Source organism: Hemiscyllium ocellatum, assembly GCF_020745735.1.
Source record: "Hemiscyllium ocellatum isolate sHemOce1 chromosome 27 unlocalized genomic scaffold, sHemOce1.pat.X.cur. SUPER_27_unloc_2, whole genome shotgun sequence".
In the NCBI taxonomy this organism is placed as follows: Eukaryota; Metazoa; Chordata; class Chondrichthyes; order Orectolobiformes; family Hemiscylliidae; genus Hemiscyllium; species Hemiscyllium ocellatum.
This window is the reverse complement of record NW_026867487.1, coordinates 2,314,840-2,328,482: the sequence shown is the minus strand read 5'-3', so window position 1 is coordinate 2,328,482 and position 13,643 is coordinate 2,314,840. Positions and strand designations below refer to the sequence as shown.

General features: G+C 52.3%; 1 protein-coding gene across 1 annotated transcript in view; it reads right to left on the bottom strand.

The window, feature by feature from the left end:
- Positions 1-13,643, bottom strand: part of ipo4 (importin 4) — a 65,732-nt gene that overhangs the window by 16,600 nt on the left and 35,489 nt on the right. The window contains exons 20-24 of the mRNA XM_060821725.1: positions 13,204-13,281; positions 12,095-12,152; positions 10,401-10,506; positions 3,963-4,156; positions 2,976-3,029 (exon numbers count right to left, since the gene is read on the bottom strand). Coding sequence (XP_060677708.1) covers positions 2,976-3,029; positions 3,963-4,156; positions 10,401-10,506; positions 12,095-12,152; positions 13,204-13,281 — 490 coding nt within the window. The remainder of the gene's footprint in view (positions 1-2,975; positions 3,030-3,962; positions 4,157-10,400; positions 10,507-12,094; positions 12,153-13,203; positions 13,282-13,643) is intronic.

The following is a 13,643-nucleotide window of genomic DNA, read 5'->3' as shown; positions in this document are numbered from 1 at the left end:
CTCCTTTTTTTCCATCACCCTCAGCACTCCTTTTACCTTTGGCTGTGGGCGCCCCTCATAGCCCTACTCCCTCACTCTGACAACACAAAAGCCACCCCCTTTCCAGCCCCCTTTTTGGACTCGAAACGTCAACTTGGTTTCCCTCTCCACAGGCCTGCTGAGTTTCTCCAGCAGCTTACGATCTTTCCCTCCGTTTTCCTGCGTCGGCGGTAGTTTTGCTTTTCAGTTCGAGTTTGTCACCGTCTCATGGCGCATGTGTGCGTGTTTTTAAAACTGTAAATGAGCCTGACAGCACGTCCTGGCTTAAAGCCGATGTCTGATGATGGTGCCTGGAGGGCAGGTTCTCCTCGACCTGGATGTGTCCCGTCGGGACAGGATTGATGACTAATCTCACGGTGATAGGGCTGCCGGGAAGCAACCACCCAGGAACATGATTGGAAGTATTACAAGGGAGCGAAGTGTGGCTCCGAGACTATTTAGAATTCAAACAAATGAAAGCAAACTGGCCAATGGGTTAGGATCGGGCAATAGGGATGATTTAAGGTGATATCTAAATGCAGAATAGATACATTCCAACAAATAAGAGATAGATCCACCTGCCCACCCACTGTTAACTAAATAAGCCAAAAGGTAGTATCAAATGCAAAAGACTAAGGAAAGACACAGATAAACAGCAGGTCAGAGATGGGGCAGAATCTAAAAAAAATCATACTGTATAGAAAAGGACCTCAAAAACAACTCTAAATCTACACTTAGCCCTGAATGTTACTAAAAATTACTCAAAGATTATAACGGAATGAAAAAAAGTGGGCTAAGCCCAAAAGGATTAAAATCAGGAGAAGTTTCTTCGGATATGAACAGAAGAAGAGAGAGTTAACACAGTGAGTGGTGGTCACGTAGAGGAGGAGTCTGGGAATTAGTAATGGAAGATAAGGAGATGACAGATATTCTGTGCTAAGAGACGAGGAGCATCCTGAAAGGAGCTGTAGATCAGGACTGAGAAGGAAGGAACTCATGAACATCATCACAGGCACCAGGGAAATGGGAGTAAGCAAGACTGTTGAAACTGCAGGTTCTTGGATCCTGATGGATTTCACCCTGGGATCTTCAAAAACGTAGCGAGTCAGGTCATTTCCCAAAACCCACTATACTCATGCCAGGTTCCTTCAATTGGAAAACCATTCCAAAAAAAAAGACTGGGAGACAGAAAGCAGGAACGTACAGGCCGGTCGGCTTAACCTCTGTCAGAGGGAAAACGTTAGAAGCTGTTCCTGAAGACATTAGAACCGGGCACCGGGATAAGTTCAAGCTGACATGGTCTTGTCAAAGAGAAATCATGGTTGACTAATTTGTTGGGGTCCTTTGAGGAAGGCTGTGGAGGTCAGGTCATTGAGTATATTTAAGACTGAGGTAGCCAGCTTCTGGAGTATTAAGGGTGATGAGGAGAAAGCGGGAGAATAGAGATGAGAAACTTACCAGCATGATTGAACAGTGGAGCAGACACGATGGGCTGAATGGCCTAATTTCTGCTCCAATGTCTAATGGTCTGAACTGGTGCTGTAGATAAACCAGTCAATGTATCTTCCTTAGATTTCCAGAAGGCATTTGATAGGTACTGAGGGAAATACAAGCTACCTAGTGCAGCGGGCGCCATCAGGTTGGCACGGACAGAAGATTAGATTAGATTCCCTAGAGTGTGGCCCAACAAGTCCACACCGACCCTCAGAACAGTAACCCACCCAGACACCATTTCCCTCTGAATAATGCACCTATCACAACGGGCAATTTAGCATGCCCAATTCACCTAACCTGAACATCTTTGGACTGTGGGAGGAAACCCACACAGACACGGGGAGAATGTGCAAACTCCACCCAGACAGTTGCCCGAGGCTGGGATCGAACCTGGGTCCTTGGTGCTGTGAGGCAGCAGTGCTAACCACTGAGCCACCGTGCCGCCCAGATCGGCTGGTTAACCGGAACGAGAGAGTGGGAATAAGTGGGTCTTGTACACGAGTGAGTGGTGTGTCACAGGACTCAGTACTGGGACATGAACTCTTTATACTTTACAGAAAATAATTTGGACGGAGGGTTTGAAAGTATGGGAGGTAAAGTTGCCGATGACACAAAAGGTAGACAGGAAAGGGAGTTGTGAAGGGCACGTAACGGAGACAGCAAAGAGATAGAGACAGGTTCTGCGAGTGGACAGAAATGGAATACATTGTGGGGAAGTGGGAAATTGGCAGGAAGTAGAAAACTGGCATTGAGGGGGGTCTGGGTGTCTCAGTGTGTGAATCACAGAGGCAGGTGTAACAAGGAATTCGGAAAGCTGGTAAGGATGCTGTGTTCTCCTGTAAGAGTCAAGAGATAATGCTTAAGTTATGGTTTCTGTATCTGGAGCACAGTGTGCTGCCCTGGCCACTTAACTGACACAAGGAAGTACAGTGTGTTGGAAGCAGTTCAGAGAAGGTTTATTGCCGACTAATCCCCGGAATGAGGAAAGCCCAGACAGGTTCGGCCTGTACGCTCTGGGAGGTTGGGAGAAGCCAGAGGTGACTCAGTTGAAACAGCTAAAGGATTGGGAGGGGACTTGGCCGAGTGGACGTGAGAGAAACTAGAACAAGGGGTGGCCGTTTAAAAATGAAGGGGGACCCTATTCCAAACAAAGACGAGGGAACGCTTTCTCTATCCACGAGGAACCCTGGGTTGGGTATCCGGTTGCCCAGCCTCCCTCGGGGTGAAGGCTAGCCATTAACTGTCACTCCAGTGCCAGGAACCCCAGTAAACTCATTCAGCTTTGACCAGCCACAATCGAAGGGGTTTCCAACAAGTCAAAGAAAAACCACTGAATAGGTACAAGCAACACAGATACATCGGCCGCCAATCGTAACGTTAGGAGCCGGCAGGGGGATCGGCGGGGATTCAAAACCGGAAACATTTGACGTTTGTTCGACGTTTGCAAACGCTGGCATTCCTACCTCCTGCTCTTCATCCGACTCGGTCTCGTCGTTCTCCGGGTCTTGGCAAGCTGTCTGCAAGACACAACGGGCAGAGTCAGCACCAAGAAAGGCAATCACCTGGCATCCTCAAACAAAAAAAAAACAGGCACAAATGGCTCCTGCAGATGCTGGAGGTTGGAGTCACGATTAGAGTGTGGGGCTGGAAAAGCACAGCAGGTCGAGGCAGCATCCGAGGAGCAGGCTAATCGATGTTTCGGGCCGGAGTCCTTCATCAGGAAAGGGGCTGAGAGCTCCCGGAGGGAGTGGGGCTGGGGAGAAGGTAGCTGAGAGTGCAATAGGTGGATGGAGGTGGGAGTAAAGGTGATACATCGGAGAGGAGGGTGGAGTGGGTAGGTGGGAAGGAAGATAGACAGGCGGGACAGGTCATGGGGCGGTGGGGTTGATTGGTGTGGGTGTCCCGGAGATGTTCCCGAAAACGCATCGGGAGCAACGGATACATTTCAACTCCCCCTCCCACTCTGCCGAGGACATGCAGGTCCTGGGCCTCCTTCACCGCCGCTCCCTCACCACCAGACGCCTGGAGGAAGGACGCCTCACCTTCCGCCGCGGAATGCTTCAACCCCAGGGCATCAATGTGGACTTCACCAGTTTCCTCATTTCCCCTTTCCCCCACCTCACCCCAGTTCCAACCTTCCAGCTCAGCACCGTCCTCGTGACCCGTCCATCTTCCTTCCCACCTGTCCGCTCACCCTCCTCTCTGACCTATGACCTTTACCCCCACCTCCATCCGCTCTCAGCTCCCGTCTCCCCAAACCCCACTCCCCAGCCCTATTTATCTCTCCACCCCCCTGGACTCTGTGTCTCCATTCCTGACGAAGGGGCTTTTGCCCAAAAGGTGGATTTCCCTGCTCCTCGGATGCTGCCCTGACCGGCCCCATGCTCTAACCTTCACAAACCAGGCATGGCCGAGGGCACCGGGAGAGGACGCGCGGCCGCCGGGCTGACCTTCTTCTGCAGTACGTTGCGGATGGCTTTGCAGATCTCGTCCAGGCGGCCTGGCTCCTTCAGCGTGTCCCCTTTGCAGCTCTTCAGCACGTTGTTCATGGACTCCAGGATGGTCATGACCACGAGGCGGTCCTTCTCCTCGTGAATGGTTTTCAAGTAGTTCGGAAACACCATGGCGAGCAACTTCTGGAAACCTGGTGGCAGCAAAGGACACCCGAGGTCACGGCCTGCAACAGGGCTGGGGTTTTGGGTGTAGGTTTGCTCGCTGAGCTGGAAGGCTCATTTCCAGACGTTTCGTTACCCCTCTAGGGAACATCTTCAGTGGGCCTCAGGCGAAGCAATGCTGAAAACTCCCGCTTGCTATTTATATGTTTGGGTTTCTTGGGGTTGGTGATGTTATTTCCTGTGGTGAAGTCACTTCCTGTTCCTTTTCTCAGGGGGTGGTAGATGGGTGTCGAATTCCATGTGTTTGTTGATAGAGTTCCGGTTGGAATTCTAGGAATTCTCGTGCGTGTCTCTGTTTGGCTTGTCCTCGGATGGAGGTATTGTCCCAGTCGAAGTGGTGTCTTTCCTCATCCATGTGTGAGGGTGCTAGTGAGAGAGGGTCATGTCGTTTTGTGGCCAGTTGGTGTTCATGTATCCTGGTGGCTAGTTTTCTGCCCGTTTGTCCAATGTAGTGTTTGTTACAGTCCTTGTACAGTGTTTTGTAAATGATGTTAGTTTTGCTTGTCTGTATGGGGTCTTTCAAGTTCATTAGCTGCTGCTTTAGTGTGTTGGTGGGTTTGTGGGCTAGCATGATGCCAAGGGGTCTGAGTAGTCTGGCAGTCATTTCCAAGATGTCTTTGATGTAGGGGGGAGTGCCTCGGGTTTCTGGATGTGTTTTGTCTGCCCATTTGGGTTTGTTGCTGAAAAATTGGCGGACTGTGTTCACTGGGGACCCATTCTTTTCGGATACATGGTATAGGTGAGTTTTCTCTGCTCTGCGTAGTTCCTCTGTGCTGCACTGTGTGTTGGCGCGTTGAAATAATGTTCTAAAAACTAGCCACCAGGACACATGAGCACCAACTGGCCACAAAACGACATGACCCTCTCTCACTAGTACCCTCACACATGGATGAGGAAGGACACCACTTCGACTGGGACAATACATCCATCCGAGGACAAGCCTAACAGAGACACGCATGAGAATTCCTAGAATTCCAACTGGAACTCTATCAACAAACACAATGAGTTAGACTCCATCCACCACCCCCTGAGAAAAGGAACAGGAAGTGACTTCACCACGGGAAATAACGTCACCAGAGATGACATCACCAACCCAAAGAAACCCAAATACATAAATAGAAAGCAGGAATTTTCAGCATTGCTTCGCCTGAGGCCCACTGAAGATGTTACCTAGAGGGGTAACGAAACGTCTGGAAACGAAACTTCCAGCTCAGCGAGCAAACCTACATCTAAAACCGCAACCTGAGCGACAAATCTTCTCAAAACTCACTAAGGGCTGGGGTGCGGGGGGAGAACTGCAGGAGGGAGGAGGGCACGACTTCAAGCAGCAAATGCTTCCCCACAGAGATTCACAGCTCCCGGTCATACACTACACCAGAACCGTGCGAGGGTGCAATCAGGAATACCTCTTCCCAGCAAAACCAGAAAGCAAAGCAAACTGAATAAAGAAACCAGGCAACTAAAGTCTCTCCCGATTCTAATTTACGGCCGCAGGGTGGAAAAGTTAGCACTAGAGACGGAGAAATGTGGAACTGCTCACAGCTAAAGCAGCAGAGGCCATGTGGGAGTCTGTGCACTGCCAAACTCTCCCAGCTAACCAGCTACAACACCTCGGCCACCAGTCTCTGGTGTTTATGTGGAATACCTGTGTGTGATGAGGGAGCTGACACCGTTGGTGGCTGGGAGATGGTTGGCTATGAATGGAGGAGACAAAATGCCATTTGGGCCCCTCGAGTCTTTCCTCTGGCATTCCATGGGACCACGGCTGAGCTGACTGATATCCTGAACACCACAGAGAAGGAATTCTGCTGCGTTTTTAAACATAACGAGCTCTAGTTTTCTTTTCCTCCGAGTCTCTGTGATGGACGAAGGAAGGGGAATGGTGTTTAGGACGCAGGCCAGCCGTGATCAGAGGGAACGCTTCTGGGGAACTGAGAGCCTCGGAACGCCCCCACCCCACCCCACCCCGTTGTTGACAGCCCAGCAGTTTCCCTCCTTCGCTGCAAGTTGTAATAACCGCTTGGTAAAATCCAGTGTTTCGTTTGGGGGATGTGGGCACGCCGGGGAGAGAACGGGATGTAGGAATACATCCCAACTGCTCTGCAAACACAAGGACCTTTTGAACACGTCTGGTTCCTTAACCCATGGGAGAAGCAGGAGCTGAATTAAAAGCTGTCCCCCCACGTTCCTCACGCCGAAACAGATCTCCTCAGGAACAGGGCGGCACTGTGGCTCAGTGGTTAGCACTGCAGCCTCACAGCGGCAGGGACCCGGCTTCGATCCCAGCCTCGGGGTGACTGTCTGTGTGGAGTTTGCACATTCTCCCCCCAGTGCCAGTGTGGGTTTCCTCTGGGGGCTCCAGTTTCCTCCCACAGTCCAGGGATGTGCAGGTTAGGGTGGATTGGCCATGCTAAATTACCCATAGTGCCCAGGGATGTGCAGGTGAGGGAGCATTGCCCGTGCTAAATTAGCCATAGTACCCAGGGATGTGCAGGTTAGGGTGGATTGGCCGTGCTAAATTACCCATAGTGCCCAGGGATGTGAAGATTAGGGTGGATTGGCCGTGCTAAATTACCCATAGTGCCCAGGGATGTGTAGGTTAGGGTGGATTGGCCATGCTAAATTACCCATAGTACCCAGGGATGTGCAGGTTAGGGTGGATTGGCCATGCTAAATTACCCATAGTACCCAGGGATGTGCAGGTTAGGGTGGATTGGCCATGCTAAATTACCCATAGTGCCCAGGGATGTGCAGGTTAGGGTGGATTGGCCATGCTAAATTACTCATAGTGCCCAGGGATGTGCAGGTTAGGGTGGATTGGCCGTGCTAAATTACCCATAGTGCCCAGGGATGTGCAGATTAGGGTGGATTGGCCATGCTAAATTACTCATAGTGCCCAGGGATGTACAGGTTAGGGTGGATTGGCCATGCTAAATTACCCATAGTGCCCAGGGATGTGCAGGTTAGGGTGGATTGGCCGTGCTAAATTACCCATAGTGCTCAGGGATGTGAAGGTTCGCTGCAATAGTTAGGGGTAAGCGTAGAATAATAGTGTGGGGAATGGGTCTGGAGGGTTGGTTTGGAATTGTTGGGACGAAGGGCCTGTTTTACGGACTCTATGCTTACAGGCAGCCTGGCAGTGAGTGGAGGGAACGTAGCTGCCATAAACTGTAAACTGAACGTTACTGCAATGAGCACCCACAGTGTGACACAGCTCCAAAACAGCAGGCACCAGCACATCGCAGAGGGAGCAGGGCAATAAATCACAGGCCGGTGAGCTTTAACACACAGGCACTCCTATACACACACACAGGCGCAGGCACTCCTATACACACACACACAGGCGCAGGCACTCCTATACACACACACACACACACACACACACACACACACAGGCACTCCTATACACAAACACACTCTCACACAGGCACTCCTATACACACACACACACACACACACACACACACACACACACACACACACACACACTCACTCTCTCTCTCTCTCTCTCTCTCACACACAGGCACTCCTATACACACACATACTCCTATACACACACACACACACACTCTCTCTCACACAGTCACTCCTATACACACACACACACACACACACACACACTCTCTCACACAGGCACTCCTATACACACACACTCACACAGGCACTCCTATATATACACACACACACACACACACACACACACACACACACACACACAGGCACTCCTATATACACACACACACACACTCTCACACAGGCACTCCTATATACACACACACACACTCTCACACAGGCACTCCTATATACACACACACACGCACACACTCACACAGGCACTCCTATACACACACACACACAGGTACTCCTATATACACACACACACACACTCATACAGGCACTCCTATATACACACACACACACACAGGCACTCCTATACATACACACACACACACTCTCACACAGGCACTCCTATATATACACACACACACACACACACAGGCACTCCTATATACACACACACACACAGGCACTCCTATACACACACACACACACACAGGCACTCCTATACACACACACACACACACTCTCTCACACAGGCACTCCTATACACACACACACTCTCACACAGGCACTCCTATACACACACACACACTCTCACACAGGCACTCCTATACACACACACACACACACAGGCACTCCTATACACACACACTCTCACACAGGCACTCCTATACACACACACACACAGGCACTCCTATACACACACACACACACAGGCACTCCTATACACACACACACACACACACACACACTCCTATACACACACACACACTCCTATACACACACACACACACACACTCTCTCACACAGGCACTCCTATACACACACACACTCTCACACAGGCACTCCTATACACACACACACACACACACAGGCACTCCTATACACACACACACACACACTCTCACACAGGCACTCCTATACACACACACACACACACACACACTCTGACACAGGCACTCCTATACACACACACACACACACACTCTGACACAGGCACTCCTATATACACACACACACTCTCACACACGCACTCCTATATACACACACACACACACTCACACAGGCACTCCTATACACACACGTACTCCTATATACACACACACACACACACACACACACTCACACAGGCACTCCTATACACACACACACACTCTCACACAGGCACTCCTATACACACACACAGATACTCCTATATACATACATACATACATACACACACACACACACTCACTCACTCACTCTCACACACACACACACACACACACACACACACACACTAGGTAAAACAGCTCGAGATGCAACGGGAAGAGTTTGAATTTTATGCATCGATGCGTCTGGAACAGAACTGCCTGAAAAGGGTGCTGGAGCAGCCTCGATGGCGGTGACGAGAAAGGAATTGGGCAAATGCTGCTTTTCAGACATAGGGGCCGAAATGAGGCCATTCAGCCCACCCGAGTCTGCTCCGCCATTTAATCATGGCTTCTCAACCCCATTCTCCCGCTTTCTCCCCGTAACCCTCGATCGTCTTGATACTCGAGAGTCTTAAATATTACTCCATGTACCTCGATTAGCTCAGCCCACGTGGGTGTCACTGGCTGGGCCTGTATTTATCGTCCAGCCCCAATTACTCAGAGAGCACTGAACAGGCAGCCACATGACAGTGAGACTGCAGTCCACACCAATTTAGGGAGGCAGCTGTCTTTGCCTGAGGGGTATGAGTGACCCAGATACGACTATTCATAGCCCTTCACATCCCGATTTTTAAAAAAAATCAGATCGAAATGTGAGCGTTGACCATGGAAGGATTGAAACGCACGCTCCCACCTGGGGGCTTGGATAAGCAGCCCAGTGACATTGCCAGGACTGCTGTTTCGGGGGTTAGACTGAAAGGTTACATATTGGCTTCAGGACATGAGCAAACCTCCTGCTTTTATTCTGCCAGAAATGTTTGAACTTATCCCGAAGGATGACACTTGGGACAGAGCGGCACTCCTGCAGCAACGGTTGGTTGAGCTCAATGCAGCTCAGGCCTCATCTTCCCGGGAAACGTGAGCTGGGGGAGACGGGACAATCCTCCCACTGGGCCGTGGCAGGCAGAGGAGGAGCCATCTTCGGAAGTCCGGGGCCCTTTCTACATTTAGTTGGATACTGGATATGCTCTGGATCACAAGGATCTGCACAGTTTGTTTCTGGGAATGACCAATGACGTGGAATTCAAGGAAACTTGTCAAAAAAAAAGAAACGCAACACAGAAACTGATATGTCTCGCCATGATAAACACTGAAGACTCCTTCAACAAAAGAAAAACGCTGATACTTCGGTTAATAACAGTCCACAGGACAGAAACAGTCCACTCTGCCCCACAACGTGAGCCTGCTCCACACAAGCCACCCTTCACTCCTTCTTAATCTCAATCCAGGATTATATCCTTCTATATCTTCCTCTATCGGTGTCCCTCAAACAGCCACACTGTTGGCAACCACTCCCTGTAAGGGAGAGTTCCACAGCCTGGGAAGAAGCTCTCTCATGAATCCTACATTAGAGACCACGACAGAAGAGCAATTGGGCCCCTGCACTTCCGATGGAGCACAGGCCTCATGGTCCTGGGAAACGCAAGCCCCCTCCCTGAGGTTAACAAAAAACTCTTACCTTCCAAGTTTTGGTCAGTTGGGTTTTCCTGAGCAACTTTGTAAAGGGCACAGCAGAACTGGCCAACTGCTTCGTAAGCAGACTTCCTGACGTTGACGTGAGGATACTGCGAAAGATGTTAAAGCAGCGCGATTATTCCAAACGAGGCAAATAAAAACAAAAACTGTGCCTGGGTCAGAGATAAGGCCAGCGTTGCATTTCTGTCGCACCTTTTACACTACAGGACATCCCAAAGCATCACAGCACTGACACTGCGACAGCGCCCGCTCCCTCAGCACTGACACCGCGACAGCGCCCGCTCCCTCAGCACAGACACCGCGACAGCGCCCGCTCCCTCAGCACTGACTCTCCGACAGCGCCCGCTCCCTCAGCACTGACACCGCGACAGCGCCCGCTCCCTCAGCACTGACCCTCTGACAGTGCCCGCTCCCTCAGCACTGACCCTCCGACAGCGCCCTCTCCCTCAGCACTGACCCTCCGACAGCGTCCTCTCCCTCAGCACTGACCCTCCGACAGCGTCCTCTCCCTCAGCACTGACCCTCCGACAGTGCCCTCTCCCTCAGCACTGACCCTCCGACAGTGCCCGCTCCCTCAGCACTGACCCTCCGACAGCGCCCGCTCCCTCAGCACTGACACCGCGACAGCGCCCGCTCCCTCAGCACTGACCCTCTGACAGTGCCCGCTCCCTCAGCACTGACACCGCAACAGCGCCCGCTCCCTCAGCACTGACACCGCGACAGCGTCCCCTCCCTCAGCACTGACCCTCCGACAGCGCCCGCTCCCTCAGCACTGACCCTCCGACAGCGCCCGCTCCCTCAGCACTGACCCTCCGACAGTGCCCGCTCCCTCAGCACTGACACCGCGACAGTGCCCACTCCCTCAGCACTGACACTGCGACCGCTCCCTCAGCACTGACACTGCGACAGCGTCCGCTCCCTCAGCACTCACCCTCCGACAGCGCCCGCTCCCTCAGCACTCACCCTCCGACAGCGCCTGCTCCCTCAGCACTGACCCTCCGACAGCGCCCGCTCCCTCAGCACTGACCCTCCGACAGTGCCCGCTCCCTCAGCACTGACACCGCGACAGTGCCCACTCCCTCAGCACTGACACTGCGACCGCTCCCTCAGCACTGACACTGCGACAGCGTCCGCTCCCTCAGCACTCACCCTCCGACAGCGCCTGCTCCCTCAGCACTGACACTGCAACAGCGTCCCCTCCCTCAGCACTGACACCGCGACAGTGCCCTCTCCCTCAGCACTGACCCTCCGACAGTGCCCACTCCCTCAGCACTGACCCTCCGACAGTGCGGCACTCCCTCAGCAGTGACCCTCTGACAGTGCCCTCTCCCTCCACACTGACCCTCCGACAGTGCCCTCTCCCTCCACACTGACCCTCCCACAGCGCCCTGTCCCTCAGCGCTGCCCCATTTGGCAGATATATCTACATCTGGTCAGCCGTTGCGAGCTCCTGTATTTGGGGTTTGAACAGGAGGGACCGGGCTGTAGACCCTCGGAGGTCCTCCGCCTGTCCTAGCCTCCCACGGAGTGTCCAACCGATAGTGTAATCTGAAAGACGGGTGCTCAGCTGCTATACCCACCGACCCTCGCTGGGATTTAATGGGACATGGGGCCAAGGGGTGAGGAGCTGCAGCAGTAGGTCGGCTACCTTAACGCAGCCAGGAATCAGATACTCACATCATTAATGCGGAAGATTTCTTCAAAGCACATTTCCATAAATGGCATGAAGGCGGCCCTAAGGCAAACAAAAAGCAACTTAGCTCTAAAAGACCGTTACGCTGAAGTCCAGTAAGGTGAAACGGGGTGTGATCGTTAACCATTTGTACATCGCATTGTGAGCTGGCTTTGTATTTGTTACCCGCGGTGAGCTGCCCATCGCGAACCAGTCATCCACGCCGTGTGTGGTCACCACCTGCTTGTTACTGAGCGTCGGCGGTGGAGGGCAGGGGAGATTTGTGAGTGGGGAGGGCCAATCGAGCAGGGGCTCCCCCTCCCCATCCCACATCTTCGAAAGGATATACTGACCTTGGAGGGAGTTGATCTCCGTTTACTGGAGGGACACCTGGACTTTGGGGGTTAAGTCGTGAGGGGCGAGCGCACAAACTGGAAACACAGTTAGAAAGTGTTGGGAAAACTCAGCAGGTCTGACAGTAACCTGCAGAGAGAAAAACAGAGTGAATGTTCTCCTGAAAGAGGGTCGCTGGACCCAAAAGGTTCACTCTGCTTTCTCGCCACAGATGCTGGCCGACCTGCTAGCAGCAGTTTCTGATTTCCTGCGTCCTTAGTTCTTTGTTAATTTTTTGTAAAGATACAAAACCGGCCTGTTTTCTCTCCAACTCAGAACGTTTAGAGGTAGTCTGACCCAAGCTTGCACGATATTAACAGGGTTAGATCAAGGCAGTTTGGGGATTCTCGGACGAGAACGAGGGCCCGAACATTCCGGAGGGGTGCTGGGAAACACTTTGTGGTGGGAGAGGTTTGGAGGGCTCTCCCGCAAACAGCAGTGGATGCTGGATCAGCTGTTACGTTTGAAATCGGAGACCAAGAAGGTTTTGTGAAGCGAGGAATGTGGGAAGGGTCAGGCCACAGCTCTGCCATCGAATGGCGGGACAGGCTGGAGATGCTGAACGGACTACTCCTGACTTGTGCCCTTGTCGATGGGCGGGAAAATCAGGAGGCTACTTACTTGCTACGGGATACCAGGCGTGCAAGAACAGGGAGAGGATATCGGAAGGCCCCGGTACCCGGATAGACTGGAGCTGATGAGCGTGATTCGGTGGTCTTACCCAGTGTTGACGGCGATCTCTCCTAAAGCGTCACAGGCATCCTCCTTCTCATCGAGATAAGCATTCTCCACACTGAAACTGTCCAGACCACAGGGAACAGCGTCAGACAAGGGGAATGAAGTTACCGCACAGAAACAGGCCACACAGCCTAACCAGCTTCTCCCCTGGGATACTGCGTTCAGCTTTCTAACCACTGCCCGGGTCAAACAATCTTCGCTGGAATTCAACCCCCAGGAATATTGGCCTGAACGCAGCAGCGAGTATGCCCTTGGAATGGCCAGGGGTGCCTACCAGCCAGCGAATGGAGCTTTTCTGGAGCGTGGGCACTGCGTACAAAAGCTGCAGCCAACGGGCGTGAAGCCAGTTCACAGCGTCAGCCGCCACCGCCCCCCCCCCCCCCCCGATCTAAAAGGTGACCAGATCATCTTGTTTCCTCACGT